Source organism: Symphalangus syndactylus, chromosome 1 (assembly GCF_028878055.3).
Source record: "Symphalangus syndactylus isolate Jambi chromosome 1, NHGRI_mSymSyn1-v2.1_pri, whole genome shotgun sequence".
Lineage (NCBI taxonomy): Eukaryota > Metazoa > Chordata > Mammalia > Primates > Hylobatidae > Symphalangus > Symphalangus syndactylus.
The window spans coordinates 110991820-111016408 of record NC_072423.2 but is presented as its reverse complement, the minus strand read 5'-3'; the positions used below and the strand labels follow the sequence as shown (position 1 = coordinate 111016408).

General features: G+C 51.3%; 1 protein-coding gene across 2 annotated transcripts; it reads right to left on the bottom strand.

Annotated features, from left to right (window-relative positions):
- Positions 1–82: 82 nt before the first annotated feature.
- On the bottom strand, positions 83–22943 carry MON1A (MON1 homolog A, secretory trafficking associated). Of its 2 annotated transcripts, XM_055276313.2 has the most exons (6): positions 22580–22943; positions 4394–4533; positions 2697–3182; positions 1331–2096; positions 467–614; positions 83–368 (listed from the first exon to the last, which is right to left on the bottom strand). In XM_055276313.2, exons 1-6 carry the CDS (start codon positions 22855–22857, stop codon positions 228–230), a joined length of 1959 nt encoding a protein of 652 aa, XP_055132288.2. In that variant the 5' UTR covers positions 22858–22943; the 3' UTR covers positions 83–227. The 2 variants fall into 2 exon arrangements, with proteins under 2 accessions (XP_055132288.2, XP_055132294.1); XM_055276319.2 differs by lacking the exon at positions 2697–3182 and having other exon boundaries at positions 22580–22846.
- Between the last annotated feature and the right edge of the window lie 1646 nt (positions 22944–24589).

Sequence of the window (24589 nt, the reverse complement as noted above, 5' to 3'; positions counted from 1 at the left end):
GCAGGAGCTAGGGAGGAGGATCCAGTGTCTGTATGTGAGTAAGGGTGGATGGGTGAAGGGACAAGTGACAGGGCTTGACAAGTGTCTTCCCCAAAGCACTTTAATGCACTCACCAACCCACAGTCCCTGCCCGCTGGCTGGGCAAGAGAGGCCAGCCCCCATCTGGAGGCTTCTATGGCTTCCCACACCCAGTGTGCCCAGGAAGGCTGAGCCCGCACACATTCCCATCAATAGGTGAGGGGCGTGAGAATGAAGAGGCGGTCTTCCTCTTTGCGGATCCAGCGCATCAGCTTATGGATGGCACTGACGGCTGATGCCTTGGTCCCCAGGGGGCTGTAACACATGTAGAGCTCAAAGGCGCCTGTCACCTGGAGAAGGGGCAAAGGGTCGTCATCTAGGTTAGATGCCCCTCATGGCCCATACCTAGGACCTCCATGAAGCCCAGACCATCCCAGGGCTGCCTTACCCAGGCCAGGAGGTTCTCGTTGGGGCCCGTGTAGTAAATGGTCTTGAGTGGGCGAGAGGCATTGTGGGCACGGCTGTGCAGGTACTGGTAGAGGCCCAGCAGCCGCTCCTGCTCCTCTTCACTGGTGTACGGGGCCTCAATCTCAGGGCTGCAGACGGGGTGGAGGGAGTGGGTTTGCAAAGGAATGACTTCCACTGTCTTCTCTAGAGATTTAGAAACACCTATTCCTATCCAGGAAGACTCTATCATATGTCCTACCCTCCAGATGCTCCCTTAGGACAGGGCATTGTCTCCCCACTACAGCAGGCACCCCAGGACAGGGCTGGGCCCACTGAGACTAGAGCTGTGTCCCCTCTCACCCCCTAAGCTCACAGTGTCTTTGGTGACCCCTCTTTGGAGAGGCCAGGTTGAGTTTAGATGTCCAAAACAGAGAGACAGATCTGGAGTAAAGGAAAGGTGAGCTAGGAATCCTGTGGGCCAAAAGGGACAAAGGGAGGCCATATCTTCCCAGCCCCTCTGCTGGGGGAGGGAGTAGAGGGCTGTGCTTCCTGAGCTGGACCAAAATGACCCCTAAAGTAGAGTTGCTCCAGGGCAAGGGACCCCAGAGACCTCTGTTCCAGTTTCCTTCTCTGGGTATATTGGGCATTTCCAGGCCTTCTGGTTAATAAAGTAGAGAGGGGTATGCTCATGGGGTGATGGAGAGTCTGGGTCTCTGGTGCCAGAGTAAAACAGACCTAGCACACTGGTCTGCTTCCAAAGGTGGGGGCAGCTTCAGGGCTACATCTCAGAGCTCAGGACCAAACAGCCTCCCGACTCCACATGTCCCTGTCCCGCTACAGCAGTGCCCTCAAGGCCCTCCCTCACCTGGTGAAGAGTCCCGAGCTCTTTGACTTATAGAGGAAGTGGCGCAGGTCAGGGATGCCCACTTGGGCAACGCTGTAGTAGGGTGTGCGCAGTGCCTCTCGCAGGGCCAGGTGGGCTCCGCGCTTGCGAAGGCGCTCCTGGAAGCGGCGGCGGCAGTCAGAGACTGCAAAGAAGTCCTCACGGTCAGTGGAGACAAGCAGCAGGCAGAGGTCGGTGTCAGGCTCTAGGTAAGAGATGTGTGCGTGGAAGAAGCCGGCTGCGTTGAATTTGGGCAGGCACACGGGCGTCCAGGCCTCGCCCTCGCGGAAGGACGAGGAGGAACTAATGAGGTTGAAGAGCAGGTGCAGGTCGATGGGGTGCAGAAATTGGTCCTTTCGGCGCACGAGTGCCACAAGCTGGTTGTGGGCCAGCAGGATGGAGAAGACCAGGCTGCGCGCACGCGCCTGCTGCAGGCTGGCGCTCACAGTGTCGCGCACGGCCGCCGCCAGGGGCAGGCACCGTGCCGCCCCCATCAGGAAGCTGGGGTCTCGTGCCATGAGCTGCAGCAGGTTGTCGGTGATGCGCTCTGAGCCCGAGAGTAGGCGCCGCAGGTCATAGTTCTGCTTCTGCTGGAAGATGTGGCTCAGCTGCGCACCGGTAAGAAGGCTTAGGATCTGGTAGTAGATGTAGAGCAGCTCCTGCGCCAGCTCTTGTGCCGACTGCCGCGTGCGAGCCACCGCCACTAGCACCAGCGGGCTCCGGCGCACGAATACTACCTTGTAGCCATCTGAGGGCGGGACAGGAAAGAGGGATGTCAGCCTCAGCCGCAGCTCCCTCCGAACACCGCCTTCCAGGGCAGCTCTTTCGCTTTCCCCATCCTTTCCTCGCTCAGAGCTCTGCGCACAGTAGGGGTTTAAGGATGTTCAGGATAAAAACTCATTGCTCCTTCTCCCTGAGGGTTCAGGGCCTACCCCTGCCACTTGCTTCAAAGACTAGCTCCCTCTGAAACACACATTCTTATGCTAAGTGCTAAGTCAACTGGCAAGGGCTGGCTGGGTGGAGCTCAGGACCTGGGAGATACATATATATATATACATATTTATTTTGTTGTTGTTATTGTTGTTGTTGTTGCCTCCCCAGGGAGATTCTCACTCTCTCCAAAGGCAAAGCCCATGTCAGAGGCACCTTTGGTCCTCACCGCAGCCCCATGAGGCCAGCAGTGTTGTTATCCTCTGTTCAGGTGAGGACCTTGAAGCTCAGAGAGGTAGAGGGACTTACCCTCAGTCACACAGCACATCCCAGCCCTCTGGTCTGCAGGGGTCCAAAACCTGCTATGAATGAATCTTGGCCAGGGGAGCCCGCCCCATTCCCTCTCCAGGTGGCTCACCTGCATGGATGGAGCGGATGGCGTTCTTGTCTGCCTCCAGGAAGGACACCAGGGCTACCATAACACCCATAGTGCTGGAAAGTGCCTCCTCAGACCCATAGCGGGAGTACACAGGCTTCCCTGCCTCACTCAGCACAAAGACATGCTTCTGGTGCAGGCGCCATGCCTCCGTGGCATCCTCCTCATCCCCCTCGGCTGTGCCCTCCCTGGGGGGCTCTGTGGCTGGTCGCCCAACTGCCCCTGGGGGTTCCAGCCAATCCTCAGAGCTTCCTGGCAGCATCTCCTCCTGCAGGTCCCGGGCCACACCCGTCAGCTGGGTGCTTAGCTCGCTAAAGTCCTGGCTGATCTGGCGCATGTCTGTAGGCAGCGGCGGGGGACCCCTGGCACCCTCCTTGTGGCTGTCCCCAGAAGCTGCCCCATCCTCTGACTCAGTCAGGTCCTCGTAGGAACGGGCATGGACGAACATGGCACCCTCCTGCCCCGCACCTGCAGGCCAAAAGCACTGGTGCTTAGAGGGGTAGCTAGTGGCAGACACTCCTACCAGCAAGGTGCCTAACGTGGTCACTCCAGCATGATTGCCTGTCTTGTTAGGGTCAAGCCACTGTTCCCTTCTGCCACTGTCTGCCATGGATGACGCTTCTCTGCAACTTACAGCCCACCAGTCTCCTCCCATCGTAATGGAAAGAAGACACAAACCACTCATGGCAGCAGTGGTGGCTGGTATCTGCCTACCTCTCATTCCCATCTCCCACCCCACTCCCTTGCCCATCTTGGTCACACTGGCCTACATCCATCTGCTCTCAGACACTTTCAACACACTCCCACCTGCCTCAGGAGCTCCACACCTGCTGTCGGCTGTCTCCTACCTCCCCAAGTGGCTGGCTAATTGTCACACTTAAGCTCTCAGGGAAGATGTTAGTTACTGATCTCCAACCCCAGGCACTCTATATATCCCTCTTTGATTTCTCTTGTGGCACTTGCCAGTTATTGTCCTTCTCCCCAACTACAATGGTACCCAGTAAGGTGCAGGAACGCAGCACCTCACCCTGTGTCTGGAGCACCGCCCATACTCAATGAATCTCTCTCTCTGGGAGAAAGCTCCCCTACCCTACTCAGGCCATAGTTTCTGACTGACCCCACTATAATGGTGCCACAGCCTGTGACTGCCTCAGGGCAGGGACCAGGTCAGTCTTCCTTTATTGATTTTTTGACAAAATAGTTTAACAGATACACTTTGAGTCTCTCTTACGAATTCAGCCCTGTACCAGGCACTGGGGATATAACTGCCCTGCGCTCAAAGTGTTCACAATCTTGTGAAAGAGAGAGATGAGCAATATATGCATAAAGAGATAAAATTATGAAATAATTAGTGTGCTATACAGAGCATGGTCAGAGCAGGCCTAAATCATGAGGAGGGGAGAAGGAGCCGGGGATGTGCGCTGTAGACACAGGGAACAGAAGAAGAGCCCACAGTGGCAGCCAGAAAGCTCAGGGTGAGCAGCATAACATGAAGTGGAGAGGAAAGCCAGATGCAGAATGAGCCTGGCCTCCTGCCTTATCCCCAGAACCTGACAAATATCCAATGAGTGACTGACAAATGCATGAATGAGTGGAAAGGAAAAAGTGGTTGGGAATCCTAATTCCCCCTGGAGACTGCTCTGGTTGGCAGCTGGCTGAGGCTGTACACTTGCCCATACCTGGCTCCATTCCCTGGGCCATTCCTGGTGTGGGGCTCTCAGCTCTCTCCACACTCTGTCCATCAGAAGGAGTCAATGTGCCATCAGGGTATTCGCTGCTTCTCTTCCTCTGCATGTCAGTAGCCATCCTTTGGGCTCTCCTATGGGGCAAACAAATGCAACATCGATGGCTTTTTGGCAGGGTCACAGGCATAATCAACAGTGGTAGTAAGTACAGGAAAGTGTCCTTTATCAGGACTCCACTAACTCAAATCTCTAGAAAATGGATTCTGAGAATTCCTTTCAAAAATATATATACTGTTCCTTTTCTGATTATAAAAGGAAGACATATTCATTGTAAAAAAAAAAAAAACTTCGAAAGCACAGAAAAGTAGAAAGAAATATCAAGATTTTCCTACCATTCAGGATCTTTCACTGTTCATACGTTAGTGTATTTCCTTCTAGTCTTTTTTTTTTTTTTTTTTTTTTGAGACAGGGTCTCACTCTGCTGCCCAGGCTGGAGTGCAGTGGCATAATTTTGGCTCACTGCAGCCTCCACCTCCGGGGTTCAAGTAATACTCGTGCCTTAGCCTCCCAAGTAGCTGGGACTACAGGCGTGCACCATCATGAGTGGCTAATTTTTGTATTTTTTGGTATAGTCGGGGTTTCACCATGTTGGCCAGGCTGGTCTCGAACTCCTGACCTCAAGTGATCTGCCCCTCTTGGCAGATTGTTGTTGTTGAGACGGGGTCTCACTCTGTTGCCAAGGCTGGAGTACAATGGCACCAACACAGCTCACTGCAGCCTTGACTTGGGCTCAAGCAATCCTCCCATCTCAGCCTTCCCAGTAGCACATACCACAGCCAGCTAATTTTCTTTTCTTCTTCTTTTTTTTTTTGAGACGGAGTTTCGCTGTTGTTGCCCTGGCTGGAGTGCAATGGTGTGATCTCGGCTCACCGCAACCTCCGCCTCCCAGGTTCAAGAGATTCTCCTGCCTCAGCCTCCCGTGGTATCTGGGACTACAGGCATGCACCTGGCTAATTTTGTATTTTTAGTAGAGATGGGGTTTCTCTGTTTAGGTCAGGCTGGTCTCGAACTCCCGACCTCAAGTGATCCGCCTGCCTCGGCCTCCCAAAGTGCTGGGATTACAGGTGTGAGCCACCGTGCCCGGCCTTTCTTTTCTGAAACAGGTCTGGCTCTCTTGCCCAGGCTGGAGAGCAGTGGCATGATCTTGGCTCACTGCAACCTCTGCCTCCTGGGCTTAAGCCATCCTCCCACCTCAGCCTCCTGAATAGCTGGGACTACAATCACATGCCACTGCACCTGCCTATTTTTTTTTTTTTTTGAGATGGAGTCTTGCTCCTCACCCAGGCTAGAGTGCAGTGGTGCGATCTCAGCTCACCGCAACCTCTGCCTCCTGGGTTCAAGCAATTCTCCTGCCTCAGCCTCGCAAGTAGCTGGGATTACAGGCACCTGCCAGCACATCCAGCTACTTTTTGTGTTTTTAGTAGAGACAAGGTTTCACCATCTTGGCCAGGTTGTTCTTGAACTCCTGACCTTGTGATCCGCCTGCCTCAGCCTCCCAAAGTGCTGGGATTACTGGTGTGAGCCACCGTGCCCAGCCTAATTTTTGTATTTTTTATAGAGACAAGGTCTTTTCATGTTGCCTTGGCTGGTCTCAAACTACTAGGCTCAAGCAATCCTCCCACTTCAGCCTCCCAAAATGTTGGAATTACAGGCATGAGCCACCAGGTCCAGCCTGGTCTTTTAGAAAATGTACATAAAATGTAAATAATTAAACAAACTGATAACAGCAGCTAACAGTTATTCAGTGTCAGCATATCATGATAAGAAGTTTCTGTGGATTAAGTTACCTAATCTTGATCACGCCTCTATGAGGCAGGTGTTCCTGTCAGGCTAGCTTTATAGATGAAAGAACTGACACTGAGAGAGCTTAAGGAGCTTGCCCAATGTTACTACAGGAAAGAAGTGCTGGATTTGGATCTGGGAGTTGAAACAACTCTGCATCCTGTATCCAGTGGCTCACTCCTGTAATCTTAGCAAAGATTGGAGGCCAAAGAGGGAGGATCACTTGACCTCAGTAGTTCACTAGCTGGGGCAACAAAGTGAGACCCTGTCTCTACAAAAAATTTTAAAAACTAGCCAGGCATGGTGGCATGCACCTGTAATCCCAGCTACTGGAGAGACTGACGTGAGAGGATCACATAAACCCAGCAAGTCAAGGCTGCAGTAAGCCGTGACTACAACACTGCACTCCAGTTTAGGCAACAGGGTGAGACCCTGTCTCAAAAAACTAAAACTAAAAATAAATAAAAATAAAAATTAACTGAGTTGACCAATAGTTCTTTTTGAATACCTAGGTGTTTGCAGAGAAAGAAGTGAGACACAGGCAACAGGCTTGTCTTCAGGCTGCAGCCCTGCTTTTCTCTAAATATCCTTTTGTACCTTTTGAATTTGGCACAAGGGGTTGTCTTAACAATTAAAAACAACTATAGACATGACAACTCTCAGTGCCCATGTAATGGCCAGGATAGATTCAGCCGGATCTCCTTGTCCTTCCACAGCCCCAGGCCTAGGTGGAGGTGGCCACAGGTGAATGTCAGTGGTAACAGAGCTAGCTGGGTGGCTCACCGAGGCTGGTAGCAAGGCTTATTTGGCCTCTAGGGTCCTTCAGTGGCAGGCTGAAGGATCCTCACTTGTCAGGCAACATACAGTTCACCCAAGAGGGGATCCATTCCAGGTACCAATCCTTTAAGAAAGAGGGATCTAGCTGGATGCACTAGAAGGGCAGAGACTCATGGGGCAAACACTGCAGGCAGGCCAGGGGCCCAGGAGGCGCTGGTGTTAGTGTGAGCAAAGTAGACCTGAGCCTGCCTCCCAGACCACAGAGTCTGGTGGGAATAACTGAGCTCTTGTCCCCTCCTAGCTGTGTAACCTTGGGCAAATGACTCTTCCCTGGAAGCATGGCATAAAGTAGGTGTTCAAAAAAGTTCATGAAAAGGGTGGTCCCAAACAGATAGCATCACCATCAGTAGCATTTGTGTGGCGCCAGCCAGTCTATGTCCAAGAACATTCTCTCTGGACTTGGCATAGCTCCAGTCAGGCAGCTCTTATGTGTGTGCCTAAAGAACTAATTTTCAACCTCTTCTTTTTGTCACCTTTAAGTTATGTAATTCTTTCTTTAATGGAATCTTTTGCAGAAGCTCCACTTGCGAACAGACAGGGAAGCAGAGCCTGTATCCTGATAGCTGGCCTGGTGGCCACTCCTGCACTGAGCCTGAAGGACCACAGAGCACATGGGGGGTTGGGCACCACTGCCAACAGCATCACCGCACACAGAATAAAACCAAAGAAAGAAGGTTGGGGAGATAATTTAGGGATTTTCTAGGCCCCCAATCCCATCTAGGACAATCAAGAGTAATGGTTCCCAGCAAGGGTCAGAGCCCAGAAGGAAAAGGCACAGGCTGCCTTGTCAGACAGTGGGCCAGAGGAACTATATAGAGGCTGCATGCCCTCAACAGGAACCTGCGGTAGCATCCACAGAGGTCCCCTCTGAGACTGAGACTAAGAGAAGCAATCCAAAACAACCACTGCAATACCACAAGGCCCAGGATGCTGAATGCCAAGGAAACTAGGGCATGTCTAAGTCTTGCGCAAGAACACACAGGCCACGTGTAAATCTCATAGATCAGTAATTCCAAAGCCATCCTAAAAGCCAGAGTGGGCTCTGAGAGATGAGTCTGCCCATGTGCAGGCCAAGAGCAAGCTGCTCCTGACAGTAGCAGGGTTGTGGCCAGGGCTTCCAGGCCTATCTGGGCTCAAGCGATCCTCCTACCTCAGCCTCCTGAGTAGCTGGGAACACAGGCGTGAGCCACCATGTGTGGATAATTTTTGTATTTTTTGGTAGAAATAGGGTTTTGCCATGTTGCTTAGGCTGGTCTCGAACACCTGGGCTCAAGCAATCTGCCTGCCTTGGCCTCCCACAGTCCTGGGGATTACAGGTGTGAGCCAGCACCCGGCCTGGAATGCCCTACATTTCTTTTCCTTTCTTTTTTGAGATGGAGTCTGGCTCTGTCGCCCAGGCTGGAGTGCAGTGGCGCTATCTTGGCTAACTGCAAGCTCTGCCTCCCCAGTTCATGCCATTCTCCTGCCTCAGCCTCCCGAGTAGCTGGGACTAAAGGCGCCCGCCACCACGCCTGGCTAATTTCTTCTTGTATTTTTAGTAGAGACAGGGTTTCACTGTGTTAGCCAGGATGGTCTCGATCTCCTGACCTGGTGATCCGCCCACCTCAGCCTCCCAAAGTGCTGGGATTACAGGCGTGAGCCACCGTGCCTGGCCGGAATGCCCTACATTTCTATGTCTCCTCACTTTCCTACTCCTCTAGTCAACTTCACATCTTTTCTCGCTTCAAACGTCCATCATCTCCTTCCCTGATGGTCATACTCAGCACTATCAGCAAATGACCTTGCCTTCCATTTCACCGAGAAGACAGAAGTCATTAGAAGAGAACTTCCAGGGTGAGTGTGGTGGCTCGCGCCTGTAATCCCAGCACTTTGGGAGGCCAAGGTGGGCAGATCAGCTGAGGTCGGGAGTTTGAGAACAGCCTGACCAACATGGAGAAACCCCACCTCTACTAAAAATACAAAAAATTAGCTGGGCGTGGTAGAGCATGCTTATAATCCCAGCTACTCCGGAGGCTGAGGCAGGTGAATCACTTGAACCCGGGAGGCGGAAGTTGTGGTAAGCCGAGATGACACTCCAGCCCGGGCAACAAAAGCAAAATTGTGTCTCAAAAAAAACAAGAAGGCCAGGCACGGTGGCACACACCTGTAATCCCAGCACTTTGGGAAGCCAAAGTGGGTGATCACCTGAGGTCAGGAGTTTGCGACCAGCCTAACATGGTGAAACCCCATCTCTACTAAATAAAAAAAAAAATTAGCCAGGTGTGGTGGCACATGCTTGTAATCCAAGCTACTTGGGAGGCTGAGACAGGAGAATTGCTTGTACCTGGGAGGCAGAGGTTGCAGTGAGCCGAGATCACGCCACTGCACTCCAGCCTGGGCAACAAGAGCGAAACTAAAAAAAAAAAAAAAAAAAAAAAGAGAACTTCTGGAGATTACCACCACCAGCTTGCCTCATCTGCCAGAATAGGCCTTCCCTCTTTTTTTTTTTTTTTTTTTTTGAGACAGAGTCTCACTCTGTGGCCGAGACTGGAGTGCAGGAGCATGATCTTGGCTCACCAAAACCTCCACCTCCCAGATTCAGTGATTCTCCTGCCTCAGCCTCCCAGGTAGCTGGGATTACAAGCACCCACCACTTCGCCCAGATAATGTTTGTATTTTTAGTAGAGACGGGGTTTCACCATGTTGGCCAGGCTGGTCTCAAACTCCTGACCTCAAGTGATCCACCCACCTCAGCCCCCCAAAGTGCTGGGATTACAGGCATGAGCCACTGTGCCTGGCCCCCTCTTCTTACTAAAGATGAGCTGTTCATGCTCCATAGAGGCTAACTCCTCCATGTGTACACCAGATCCCAGCCCCTCACCTACTCAGGTACATGGCTTCAGCAGCTGTCCCTCCTTATCAGTTTCCCCTTCCCCCTTATCCATTACCAATATGGTGATATTTCTTGTCTTCAAAACCCCCTCCTAGCAGGGCTTGGTGGCTCATGCCTGTCATCCTAGCACTTTGGGAGGCCTAGGTGGGCAAACCACTTGAGCCTAGGAGTTTGAGACCAGCTTAGGCAACATGGTAAAACCCTATCTCTACAAAAAGTACAAAAGATTAACCAGGTGTGGTGGCATGCACCTACAGTCCCAGCTACTTGGGAGGCTGAGGTGGGAGAATCACCTGATCCCAGGAGGTCCAGGCTGCAGTGAGCAGTGATCACACCACTGCACTCCAGCCTGGGTAAAGGGAGTGAGATCCTGTCTCAAAAACAAAAACCAAACAAAATACACCCTCCTTTGGGGGTGTTCACTTTGTAATAATTCATTGGGCTATACTTGTGATTTGTGAACTTTTCTATATGTTTGTTTTACTTCAAAGTTAAAACAAAACAAACTTCCCCTTAACTCTACATTCCCCACTAGCTATCAACCCATTTTTCTGTTGCCCTTTATAAAAAAACAAACAAACCCCCTCAAAATGGCAAATAATGTTTGGAGTTTGCATTACTCAGGTAGGCTAGACTATTCTGTGTAAAAAATGGATGCCAAATGCTAGAGGTTTTATACCCAAAGATCTTTTTTTATTTTTTGAGACAGTCTCACTCTGTCATCCAGGCTGGAGTGCAGCAGCGCCATCTCGGCTCACTGCAACCTCCGACTCCTGGGTTCAAGCGATGCTCCTCCCTCAGCCTCCTGAGCAGCTGGGATTACAGGCGCCCACAATCACGCCTGGCTAATTTTTGTATTTTTAGTAGAGATGGGGTTTCACTATGTTGGCCAGGCTGGTCTCAGGTGATCCTGACCTCAGGTGATCCGCCCACCTTGGCGGATCCAAAGTGCTGGGATTACAGGCATGAGCCACCACACCCAGACCCAAAGACCTATTTTTTGCTCACACAAAATCTACTGTGGGACTGGTAGCAATTCAGAGTAGCTCCCTTCCAAGCAGTGATTCAGGAATCCAAGTCACTAGCACTCTATAGAAGCCATTTGGAACACATGCCTTCCACATCACCTGGCAGGAGAAGACAGAGATGGAGGATCACATACCAGCTCTTAAATACTTCGTAGCTCACATTGGCCAGAACCAGTGATGTGGCCAGAGGGACCGGGAAATATATGGAGCTCATGGATATCTGGAAAGCAGGAATTGTCTCTGCCATAGCCTCTCCATTTCTCCCATTCTCTCTAAACCAGTTCTGAACAGAATCCCACCTCCATTACTCCACCAACACTGCTCCCATCAAGGTCACTAACGACCTCCAGGATCATCTTACTTCACCCATAAACAATAGATAATCTGGTTATTTCCTCTCTCTTGAAACATTTTCTCCTCTTTTATGGCACACCACTCCTTTCTTGGCTCTCTTCTGACCTCATGGACTACTCCTTTTGAGTCCTTTTTGCAGTTCTTACTGTAAAGGGGCACAGAATTCAGTCTTTGGACCTCTTCTCTGTCTTCACTCAATCCCTTGGTGATCTCATTTGGTCTCATAGTTTTAAATTCCCTCTACATATTAGTAATTTATTTATTTATTTTTTTAATCTCCAGCCGCAGTCTCTCTTCTGACTTAAAGAGGCACACACATTTAACTGTCTACTTCATGTTATCCCAAGGTTATATGCCTCAAACTGAACTCCTTAAAAAGGCCATCTCCTGGCCAGGCACGGTGGCTCTCGCCTGTAATCCCAGCACTTTGGGAGGCCAAGGAGGGTGGATCACGAGGTCAGACATTTGAGACCAGCCTGGCCAACTTGGTGAAACCCCGTCTTTACTAAAAATATGAAAATTAGCCGGGTGTGGTGGCGCACGCCTGTAATCCCAGCTACTCAGGAGGCTGAGGCAGGAGAATTGCTTGAATCTGGGAGGTGGAGGTTGCAGTGAGCCGAGATTGCACCACTGTACTCTAGCCTGGGTGGCAGAGCCAGACTCTGTCTCAAAAAAAAAAAAAAAAAAAAAGGTCATCTCCTTAAAAAGTTGCTCCAGGCTGGGTGTGGTGGCTCACACCTGTAATCCTAGCACTTTGGGAGGCCAAAGCAAGCAGATTACTTGAGCCCAAGAGTTCAAGACCAGCCTGGGCAATATGGCAAACCCTGCCTCTACAAAAATACAAAAATTAGTCAGGCATGGTGGCACGTGTCTGTGGTCCCAGTTACTCAGGAGGCTAAGGTGGGAGGATCACTGGAACCCGGGAGGTAGAGCTTGCAATGAGCCAAGATCGTGCCACTGCACTTCAGCCTCGGCGATAAGAGTGAGACCCTGTCTTTTTTTTTTTTTTTTTTGAGACAGAGTCTGGCTCTGTCGCCTGGACTGGAGTGCAGTGGCGCGATCTCAGCTCACTGCAAGCTCCGCCTCCTGGGTTCACGCCATTCTCTTGCCTCAGACTCACGAGTAGCTGGAACTACAGACGCCCACCACCACGCCCGGCTAATTTTTTGTATTTTTTAGTAGAGACGAGGTTTCACCGTGTTAGCCAAGATGGTCTCGACCTCCTGACCTCGTGATCCGCCCGCCTCAGCCTCCCAAAGTGCTGGGATTACAGGCCTGAGCCACCATGACTGGCCGGTAGAGACCCTGTCTTTAAAAAGAAAAAAAGGCCGGGAGCGGTGGCTCACGCCTGTAATCCCAGCACTTTGGGAGGCCGAGGCGGGCGGATCACGAGGTCAGGAGATCGAGACCATCCTGGCTAACACGGTGAAACCCCATCTCTACTAAAAATACAAAAAAAATTAGCCGGGCGAGGTGGCAGGCGCCTGTAGTCCCAGCTACGCGGGAGGATGAGGCAGGAGAATGGCGTGAACCCCGGGGGGCGGAGCCTGCAGTGAGCTGAGATCGCGCCACTGCACTCCAGCCTGGGTGAAAGAGCGAGACTCTGTCTCAAAAAAATAAAATAAAAGAAAAGAAAAAGAAAAAAAAGCCAGGTGCAGTGGCTTACGCCTGTAATCCCAGCACTTTGGGAGGCTGAGGTGGGTGGATCACCAGGTCAGGATATTGAGACCACTCTGGCTAACATGGGAAACCCATCTCTACTAAAAATACAAAAAATTAGCCACGTGCGGTAGCAATTTTTTTTTTTTGTAAGAGATGGGGTCTTGCTCTGTCACCAAGTTTGGAGTGCAGTGGCTATTCACAGGTGTAATCATCACCCCACCATGCACTAAAGCCTCAAATTCCTGGGCTCAAGTGAACTTCCTGCCTCAGCCTTCCGAGTAGCAGGGACTACAGGCACTTACCACTTCTCCCAGAGTTTTCGCCATCTCAGTAAAAGATAATTTCATGGCTGGGCATAGTGGCTCATGCCTGTAATCCCAGCACTTTGGGAGGCCGAGGTGGGTGGATCACCTGAGGTCAGGAGTTCAAGACCAGCCTGGCCAACATGATGAAACCCCATCTCTACTAAAAATACAAAATTAGCCAGGTGTGTGGTGGTGCATGCCTGGAATCCCAGCTACTTGGGAGGCTGAGGCAGAAGAATCACTTGAACCCATGAAGCAGAGGTTGCAGTGAGCCGAGATCATGCCATTGCACTCCAGCCTGGGCAATAAGAGCAAAGCTCTGTCTCAAAAAAAAAAAAAAAGAGGCTGGGCGCGGTGGCTCACGCCTGTAATCCCAGCACTTTGGGAGGCCGAGGCGGGCGGATCACGAGGTCAGGAGATTGAGACCATCCTGGCTAACACGGTGAAACCCCGTCTCTACTAAAAATACAAAACATTAGCTGGGCGAGGTGGTGGGTGCCTGTAGTCCCAGCTACACGGAGGCTGAGGCAGGAGAATGGCGTGAACCCCGGGGGGCGGAGCCTGCAGTGAGCCGAGATCGCGCCACTGCACTCCAGCCCGGGTGAAAGAGCGAGACTCCTTCTCAAAAAAAAAAAAAGAAAGAAAGACGGCCAGGTACAGTGGCTCACGCCTATAATCCCAGCACTTTGGGAGGCCGAGGTGGGCAGATCACAAGGTCAGGAGATCGAGACCATCCTGGCTAACACGGTGAAACCCCGTCTCTATTAAAAATAAAATTAGCCGGGTGTGGTGGCACGTGCCTGTAATCCCAGCTACCCCGGGAAGCTAAGGCAGGAGAATCACTTGAACCTGGGAGGCAGAGGTTGAGATCGCGCCACTGCACTCCAGCTTGAACCCGGAAGGCGGAGGTTGAGATTGTGCCACCACACTCCACCCTGGGTGACAGAGCGAGACTCTGTCAAGGAAGGAAGGAAGGAGGGAAGGAGGGAGGGAGGGAAAGAAGGAGGAAAGGAAGGAAGGAAGGAGGGAAGGAAAGAAGGAAGGAAGGAAGGGGAAGGAGGGAAAGGAAGGAAAGGAAAAGAAGCAAGGAAGGAAGGAAAGAAAGGAAAGAAAGAAAGACAATTTATCTTTTTTTTTTTTGAGACAGTCTTGCTCTGTTGCCCAGGCTGGGGTGCAGTGGCGCGATCTCAGCTTACCATAACAGTTCGATCTCAGCTCCACCTCCTGGGTTCAAGCAATTCTCGTGCCTCAGCCTCCCAAGTAGCTGGGACTACAGGCGCGTGCCACCACACAGGCTAATTTTTTGTATTTTTAGTAGAGACAGGGTTTCACCATGTTAGCCAGGCTGGTCTCAAATCCCTGACCTAGTGATCTGCCTGCCTTGGCCTCCCAAAGTGCTGGGATTACAGGTGTGAGCCACCACACCTGGCCAAGAAAGACAATCTCATCCTTTCAGTTGTTTGGTGAAAAACCTTTGAGTCAGCCCGGCACGGTTTCTCACACCTGTAATCCCAGCACTTTGGGAGGCCAAGGCAGGCAGATCATGAGGTCAGGAGATTGAGACCATGCTGGCTAACACGGTAAAACCCCGTCTCTATTAAAAATACAAAAAATTAGCTGGGTGTGGTGGTGCACGCCTGTAATCCCAGCTACCCTGGGAGGCTGAGGCAGGAAAATCGCTTCAACCCGGGAGGTGGAGGTTAAGATTGTGCCACTGCACTCCAGCTTGAACCTGGGAGGCGGAGGTTGAGATCGTGCCACTGCACTCCACCCTGGGTGACAGAGTGAGACTCTGGGAAGGAAGGAAGGAAGAAAGGAAGGGAGGGAGGGAGGGAGGGAGGGAGGGGAGGGAAGGGGAGGGGAGGGAGGGAAGGAGGGAAAGGAGGGAAAGGAAGGAAAGGAAGGAAAGGAAGAAAGCAAGGAAAGAAAGAAAGGAAAGAACGAAAGAAAGACAATCTCTTTTTTTTTTGAGACAGTCTTTCTCTGTTGCCCTGGCTGGAGTGCAACAGCGCAATCTCAGCTCCACCTCCCGGGTTCAAGCGATTCTCATGCTTCAGCCTCCCGAGTAGCTGGGACTACAGGCGTGTGCCACCACACCGGCTAATTTTTGTATTTTTAGTAAAGACAGGGTTTCACCATGTTGGCCAGGCTAGTCTCAAACCCCTGATCTTGTGATCCGCCCATCTTGGCCTCCCAAAGTGCTGGGATTACAGGTGTGAGCCACCTCACCTGGCCAAGAAAGACAATCTCATCCTTTCAGTTGTTTGGTGAAAAACCTTGGAGTCGGCCGGGCACTCAACACCTGTAATCCCAGCACTTTGGGAGGCTGACGCAGGCAGATCATGAGGTCAGGAGATCGAGACCTTGCTGGCTAACACGGTGAAACCCTGTCTCTACTAAAAATACAAAAAATTAGCCAGGCATGGTGGCACGTGCCTGTAGTCCCAGCTACTCAGGAGGCTGAGGCAGGAGAATCACTTGAACTGGAGAGGCGGAGGTTGAAGTGAGCTGAAATCATACCGTTGTACTCCAGGCTGGGTGACAGAGAGAGACTCTGTCACATAGGGAAAAAAAAAAAAAAAACTTGGAGTCATCCCTTAGGCATCTCTTTTTTTTCCCACACCTCGTATACCAAACCATCAGCAAATCCTGTCAGTTCTATTTCAGAATATAGGCACATCTAGCAAAATGTCTCTAGCTAACATTTTCACCATAGAATGCCTTTTTTTTTTTTTTTTTTTGAGACGGAGTCTCGCTCTGTCACCCAGGCTGGAGTGCAGTGGCACAATCTTGGCTCACTGCAAGCTCCGCCTCCCGGGTTCACGCCATTCTCCCGCCTCAGCCTCTCCGAGCAGCTGGGACTAAAGGCGCCCGCCACCACGCCCGGCTAATTTTTTTTGTATTTTCAGTAGAGACGGGGTTTCACCGTGGTCTCGATCTCCTGACCTCGTGATCCGCCCTCCTCGGCCTCCCAGAGTGCTGGGATTACAAGCGTGAGCCACCGTGCCCAGCCGCCTTTTTGTTTTTAATATCCAGCTGTGGTTGTCAGCCTTCAAGATGGTCTCTAGTGATCCTCAACTCCTGCTCTGCATAACTTTGCATACTTCCTTTCCACACTGAGCAGGGCTGACCTATGCAACCAATAGAACACTGTGTAAATAACAATGTGTGGCTGGAGACAGTGGCTTATGCCTGTAATCCCAGCACTTTGGGAGGCCAAGATGGGCAGATCACTTGAGGTCAGGAGTTTGAGACCAGCCTGGACAACATGGTGAAACCCCATCTCTACTAAAAATACAAAATTTACCTAGGTGTCATGACAGGTGCCTGTAATCCCAACTGCTCGGGATGCTGAGTTATGAGAATCACTTGAACCCGGTGGGGAGGCAGAGGTTGCAGTGAGCTGAGATTGCACTGCTGCACTCCTGCTTGGGTGCCAGAGCCGACCCTGTCTCAAAAAAAATGAAAAAACAATGTGTGACTTCTGATGCTAGGTCATAAAAGACATTGTGGCTTCTGCCTTTTTCTCTTGGATCACTCCCTCTAGGGAAAGCCATCAGCCATGTTGTAAGGACATGTAAGCAGCTCTATGGAGAGAACTTCATGGCAAGGAACTGAGACCTCCTGTGAACAGCCAGTACCAACTTGCTAGTCATGAATGAGTCATCTCAGAAGCAGATCATCTAGGCCCAGTCAAACCTTCAGATGACTTCAACTTAATAAGACACCCTGAGCTTGAACCATCCAGCTAAGCCACTCCCAAATTCTTGACCCACAAGAACTGTATGCGATAATAAATACTGTCATTTTAAGCTGCTAAGTTTTTGGATAATTTGTTACACAGCAATAGTTAACTAATATACCAAACTTATATTGATTCAGCTTATTTTTATTTATTTATCTATTGAGACAGGGTCTCACTCTGCCACCCAGGCCAAAGTGCAATAGTGTGATCACGGTTCACTGTAGCCTCAACCTCCCAGGCCCAAGTGATCCTCCCACCTCAGCCTCCCAAGTAGCTGGGACCACAGGCATGTGCCACCATGCCTGGCTAATTTTTTAATTTTTTTGTAGAGACAGGGTCTCCTTATGTTGCCCAAGCTGGTCTCAAACTCCTTGACTCAAGTGATCTGCCTACCTCAGCCTCCCAAAGTACTGGGATTACAGGTGTGAGCCACCACACCTGGCCCAGTGTATGTTTATACAGAAAATATGTATACTTACATCATTAAAATCTTATCTATATTTTTAACAAAGTAATGTGCATTTAAGCTTCAAATTACATTCCAAATAGAACTGACAGGAAATTACTGAGTGCCAGCCTGGCTGACATAGTGAGACCCTGTCTCTACAAAATAAAAAATTAGCTGGGCGGGGCAGCTCATGCCTGTAGTCCCACCTACTTAAGAGGCTGAGGTGGGAGGATCACTTGAGTACAGGAGGTCAAGGCTGCAGTGAGCTGTGATTGTGTCACTGTGTTCCAGCCTGGGCAACAGAGCAAGACCCTGTCTCAATCAATCAATCAATGGAAAATATATTAAGTTAATGATTTCACACAGAATGTCTAATTTTCATGAAACAGATTACTGATGTTAAGTGGGAAACGCCTATATCCAGAATCTGACCACTTGTCACCTCCACAACTACCACTGTGGTCAAAGCCACCAGTGTCTCTCTAGGAGATTGTTGCAGCAGTCTCCTATCCAGTCTCCCCTTTTCTGCCCAGTCTCCCCTCTTCTGCCCTTGTCCCTGCATAATCTGTGCTTCTTACAGCAAAGTGATTCTCTTGATACAGAACTCAGGTCATGCAGTTCCTCTGCTCACAACTCTGTAATGGTCCCACCTTACTTAGTGAGAAAGCCAATTTCCTCACAGTGGTGCACAAGGCCCCACTCAACATAACTCCTTCCCCATTACTTCTTTGACCTCATCTCTTATCCTTTTTCCCCACTAACTGTGATTCAGCCCAGCCACAGTGGCCTCCTGGCTTTCCTTAAGCCTCCTGGGCACTCTTTCACTTTAGAACTTTGCCCTTGCTGGCCGGGCGCGGTGGCTCACGCTTGTAATCCCAGCACTTTGGGAGGCCAAGGCGGGCGGATCACGAGGTCAGGAGATCGAGACCACGGTGAAACCCCGTCTCTACTAAAAACACAAAAAATTAGCCGGGCGTGGTGGCGGGCGCCTGTAGTCCCAGCTACTGGAGAGGCCGAGGCAGGAGAATGGCGTGAACCCGGAAGGCGGAGCTTGCAGTGAGCCGAGATTGTGCCACTGCACTCCAGCCTGGGCGACAGAGCGAGACTCCGTCTCAAAAAAAAAAAAAAAAAAGAACTTTGCCCTTGTTGAACTTTCCCCCTGCACCCCACTTCACCTACTCCATTGCCTGGGCTAGTTATCTATGTGACTCAGTCCCTCACTTCCTTCAGGTTGCTGCTCAAGCATTACCTTATCAATATCCCTGCTCCTTACCCCTCTTGTCCTGCTTTATTTCTCTGAATTGAAGGTTACCCTGTGACCCGCCACAAATTTCAGTATGGCTTTAAGCCACATGCGGGAGGAGTTCTATTTTTTTTTTTTTTTTTTTTTTTTTGAGACAGAATCTCACTCTGTCGCCCAGGCTGGAGTGCAGTGATGCGATCACAGCTAACTGTAGCCCTGGCCTCTCAGGCTCAAGTGATCCTTCCTCCTCAGCCTCCTGAGTACCTGAGACTACAGGCACGTGCCACCACGCCTGGATAATTTTTTAATTTTTATTTTTGTAGAGACGGGGTCTCAGTATGTTGTCCAGGCTGTTCTCAAACTCCTGAGCTGAAGATCCTCCCTCCTAGGGCTCCCAAAGTGCTGGGATTACAGGTGTGAGCCACCACATCCAGCCAACAAACATATTTGGGATGGAGATTTTTTTTTTTTTTGAGATGGAGTCTCATACTGTCGCCCAGGCTGGAGTGCAGTGGCGTGATCTTGGCTCACTGCAACCTCTGCCTCCTGGGTTCAAGCAATTCTTTTTTTTTTTTTTTTTTTTTTTTTTTGAGACAGAGTCTTGCTCTGTCACCCAGGCTGGAGTGCAGTGGCGCAATCTCGGCTCACTGCAAGCTCCGCCTCCCGGGTTCACGCCATTCTCCTGCCTCAGCCTCCGAGTAGCTGGGACTACAGGCGCCCGCCACCGCGCCTGGCTAATTTTTTGTATTTTTTAGTAGAGACGGGGTTTCACCGTGGTCTCTTTTTTTTCTTTTTCTTTTTTTTTTTTTTTTTTTTTTTTTTTGAGACGGAGTCTTGCTCTGTCACCCAGGCTGGAGTGCAGTGGCGCAATCTCGGCTCACTGCAAGCTCCGCCTCCCGGGTTCACGCCATTCTCCTGCCTCAGCCTCTCCGAGTAGCTGGGACTACAGGCGCCCGCCACCACGCCTGGCTAATTTTTTGTATTTTTAGTAGAGACGGGGTTTCACCGTGGTCTCGATCTCCTGACCTCGTGATCCGCCCGCCTCGGCCTCCCAAAGTGCTGGGATTACAAGCGTGAGCCACCGCGCCCGGCCCGGGTTCAAGCAATTCTTGTACCTCAGCCTCCCGAGTAGCTGGGATTACAGGTGTGTACCACCATGCCCATCTAATTTTTGTATTTTTAGTAGAGATGGGGTTTCACCATGTTGGCCATGCTGGTCTCAAACTCCTGACCTCAGGTGATCCACTGGCCTCGGCCTCCCAAAGTGCTGGAATTACAGGCATGAGCCACCGCGCCCAGCCGAACTTGTGTTTTTATCCCTCAGGCAATTAAAAAAGAAAAATGGAAGGGAAAACTGAAAGATCTCTGAAGAATGCCCAGCTGTCACACCTATGATGTGGCTTCTGGAAACCCCTGCCTGTGGGGAAGACTTATCACTGGTAGTAGTCAGGTGTTCAGGAACAATGGCTCTGAAGTTAGAGGGACCTGGATTAACCTGGCCTGGTCTCAATTTTCTCATTTATAAAATGGGATGGTAGTATTGATTCCTTGGGTTGTGGGAAGATTAAATGAAATAATACATGTAATTTGATTACATACTCAGTTGCTCCCATTAGCAGGTCCTGATTATTCTTACTTAGCATTCAGTCCATGTGTGACTGCACTTATAATACCACATGAATCCAGTGGTCTGTGCCATGTAAATCAGGCCTCTGAGATTTTGCTCAGCCTACAGTGGCATATGGGCAAATATGCTTCTGACCTTGCAAAGCCAGTTGGGCCCTAGCCTGAAGCGACTCACCTTCAGGCTAGGGCTGTCGTATAGACAGTTGGGAGTCAGGTCAAAGAGCTGTCCTATAGACAGCTGGGAGTTCCTCCAGGCTAACCGGTTGTTCACTGGCTCTGAAGTTGCAGGAATAGACAACTGGCTCTCTGCTGCTCTTGGAAGTCTCTCCTAAACTAAACTCCTTAATTAGCCAGGTGTGGCGGCAGGCGCCTATAATCCCAGCTACTCAGGAGGCTGAGGCAGAAGAATCACTTGAACCCAGGGGGCAGAGGTTGCAGTGAGCTGATATGGCGCCATTGCACTCCAGCCTGGGCAAAAGATCGAAACTCCATCTCAAAAAAAAAAAAAAAAACCACAAAAAACTCCTTGGTCTGCCACATGCCACTGCTCTGTGACCTTGTACTTTTGGTTCAAAGACCCCAACAAGGTCTACAATAGCTTACTTATTCTGTCCTCAGGGCCCACTCTCCATTGATCCCTTGTGGGCTTTAGCTGACTAAGCCGTGTGGCTGAGTGGTACCCAGCATGGTACCTGCATGGGGAAGGGTTGGCGGGGGCCGGATCAGCTGGCCAGAGCTAGTGGATGCTTCCTTCACAATAGTTCTCCTGCCACCTGAGATCATACAGTATCTCAGCATCTCCTAGGTCAGTCTGGGGTCCCGCCAGAGGCCTGATGAAGCAAACAGCTCTCTGAATACTTACTCTGGAAACTCAGGGAGGCTGAGTGAATCACAGCAAAATCCACCCCAACCCCCATTGGAGCCACAACTGTGCAACTGAAGCTCCTGGGAGGCTAGAATTGAAGAAGTTAGGCAAAGGAGGTCTCTTAGAACCAGCCCCAGATACCTCTTCTCAGGGAACCCTTCTCAGACAACCCCTCTAGAAGCCCCAGGCCTTGCTTTTCCTAGAATTGCCCTGCTATGCCTGTGAGCAATGTCACCAAACAAGTTGGCTCAATCAGCGCTTCTAGGGTGCCTCTCTCACTCAGGCAGCCTTGGAGCAGAGAAAGCCTTCAGGAGCCCCTCCCTACTGACTCCCTACCACTCCTGCTCCCTCTTCTTGCTTGGATAGCACTTCATTTCACCTTAACCCTTTGGAGCGGTCTGTCTGGGAAGGAGGTGCCAGGATACAGGATGTGTGGCAGACAAGGCCCAGGTGAGGCTGTGCTATGGCTGCTTCAGCAGGATGCCTACTCCATGCTAAGATCATAGTCTAGTCCTTGAAACTTCTGGCGGTTACTTCTCTCCCTGACAAAGGGTGCTCACTCTCCCTCTGCAAACTTGCGCCCAAAAAGGGTGGCTCACCCAGTACAAGGGACAACCCAGTTGCACCAGGCAAACTGGTGCAAAGTCCGGCCAGGCGCAGTGGCTCATGCCTGTAATCCCAGCACTTTGGGAAGCTGAGGCAGGCAGATCACCTGAGGTCAGGAGTTCGAGACCAACATGGTGAAACCCCGTCTCTACTAAAAAAATACAAAAATACAAAAAATTAGCTGGGCGTGTTGGCACATGCCTGTAATCCCAGCTACTCGGGAGGCTGAGGCAGGAGAATAGCTTGAACCTGGGAGGCGGAGGTTGTAGAGAGCTGAGATCATACCACTGCACTCCAGCCTGCGCAACAAGAGTGAAACTCCGTCTAAAAACAACAAAGCAAAGCCCCAAGCCCCAAGCCCCAAGCCCCAAGCCCCAAGCCCCAAGCCCCTTCCAGGTGCTGCCCCGCTCAGCCCAGTCACCTCTGTTGCTTTTTGAGAAGACTCTACCGGCCGAATATGTGTACGTTTGTTGGCGGGCGGGGGTGGGGGGCTGGGGAGAGTCCTATCTGGCCACTGCCCCCTACCGGACCTCGCCCTCCCAATCAAAGGATGGGTTGCAGATCTCGCCTTTTGTATTCTCCAGCTGGGGGCTAGCCGGCTGAGGGACCCCAGGGAGACATAGTCTTCCCATTGCAAACGATAGCGTTGATGGCTGGAGGCCCCCGTCTTCAAGCCCCTCCCTCCAAAGATGACAGCTCTCCAGTCTCTAGGTGCCTCCAGGCCACGTGGGCTGGCAGTCAACTCACCTGTTTCTCAGAGGGGCCCAGGACGCACAGAAGGTGCCGGTCACTGCCCTCTGCCGGACCCCTGGAGGGGTAAGGGTGTCCGGCCGGGGCCGGCCTGAGGGCACAGCTTCGCGGGGCCCCGGCCCCCTGCGTACACAGACATGGCCACAGCGCAGGCACCTCGCCCTCCCACCGCCCTCACCCGGCCGCCGGTGCAGGAAGAGAGCTTTCGCCGGCCTCTCGCGGCCAAGGCCCAGCTCCAGCCGCTCAGCCCGACTCGGCCCGCCCCCGGGGTGCATTGTGGGAAATGTAGTCCTTAGCGTTCGGCCGCCTGCGGCGCCGCGGGACTGGTTCTGGGTTCCTCGTCCCACCCAGCAGAGCCGTGGGCATGTCCTGACCCAGGTCCGGGATTGCCTCATCCGGCGCCGCCTTCTAGGGGCCTGGGCGCCTCCTCCGAGTCTAGAGTCCCACACAGACCGCAGACCTGGACTCTGGGCCTCTCCGTTCGAGCCAGCTAGCAGTTCATTTTTAGGGAGAGAAAAGGACGTTAGGATTGTTTCTCCCACTGATTGTGGAAGGACAGTGCAAGTTTGGGGGAGTGGATAAATGTCATTAGGGGGCCCAGCCACACAGGCTGTAAAGGATGTGGGCATGCGCAAAAGTCGCACTAATTGTTTCTAAAAACATATTTGTAGCCACGTTTCAATGTGTCAGTATAATGCTCTACAACGGTAGTTCTCAACTCTGACGGCACACAGAATAAGCCGGGAAGCTTTAAAAAAAAAAAAAAAAAAACTAGGACGGGCGAGGTGGCTCACGCCTGTAATCCCAACACTTGGGGGACCGAGGTGGGCGGATCACTTGAGGTCAGCAGTTCCAGACCAGCCTGGCCAACATAGTGAAACCCCATCTCTACTAAAAATACAAAAACTAGCCAGGCTTGATGGCGCGTGCCTGTAGTCCCAGCTACTCGGGAGGCTGAAGTGGGATCCCAGGAGGTCGAGGCTGCGGTGAGCCATGATCATGCCCGGCACTCCAGCCTGAGCACCAGAGCGAGACCCTGTCTCAAAAACAATAACAAACCGGGCGCGGTGGCTCACGCTTGTAATCCCAGCACTTTGGGAGGCCGAGGCGGGCGGATCACGAGGTCAGGAGATCGAGACCACGGTGAAACCCCGTCTCTACTAAAAAAAATACAAAAAATTAGCCTGGCGTGGTGGCGGGCGCCTGTAGTCCCAGCTACTCGGCGAGGCTGAGGCAGGAGAATGGCGTGAACCCGGGAGGCGGAGCTTGCAGTGAGCGGAGATCGCGCCACTGCACTCCAGCCTGGGTGACAGAGCAAGACTCCGTCTCATAAAAAAAACAAACAAACAAACAAACAAAAAAACAAAAACAATAACAAAAAAACTAATGCCTGGACACCAGCCCTAGAGATTTTGATTTAATTGAATTTAGAGTAGTGTGGAGTGTTGGGGAGCCAGGCATCACTATTGTTTTAAAAGCTCCCCAGGTGATTTGCCATTGCAAAGAATCATTGTTTGTAATTTCCTAGATGCAAAGCAATAAAAACAACAGGAAAACAGTCAACAACAGGCTTTCCCAAAAGACCCTTATTTTTAGAGATGGTTTTTTTTTTTTAAACAGAGTCTTGCTCTGTCCCCCAGGCTGGAGTGCAGCGGCGCGATCTCGGCTCACTGCAGGCTCCGCCTCCCGGGTTCACACCATTCTCCTGCCTCAGCCTCCCGAGTAGCTGGGACTACAGGCGCCCGCCAACACACCCGGCCAATTTTTTGTATTTTTAGTAGAGACGGAGTTTCACCGTGTTAGCCAGGATGGTCTCGATCTCCTGACCTCGTGATCTGCCCACCTTGGCCTCCCAAAGTGCTGGGATTACAAGCTTGAGCCACCGCGCCCGGCCTAGAGATGGTTTTAAAAAGTAAAATTAGGGATTGGCACCACTGCTCATGTTTTTTTTTTTTTTTCTGAAGCAATTAATTCACTTTACAGCCTTATGGCTAATTCTCCCAACAG

Coding starts and splice junctions, on each gene's coding strand:
- MON1A (XM_055276313.2), bottom strand. CDS start 22,857: ATGCACCCCGGGGGCGGGCCGAGTCGGGCTGAGCGGCTGGAGCTGGGC. Junction 615..1,330: donor AGCTCGGGACTCTTCACCAG/GTGAGGGAGGGC, acceptor CCCCGTCTGCAG/CCCTGAGATTGAGGCCCCGT. Junction 369..466: donor ACGAGAACCTCCTGGCCTGG/GTAAGGCAGCCC, acceptor CCCCTTCTCCAG/GTGACAGGCGCCTTTGAGCT.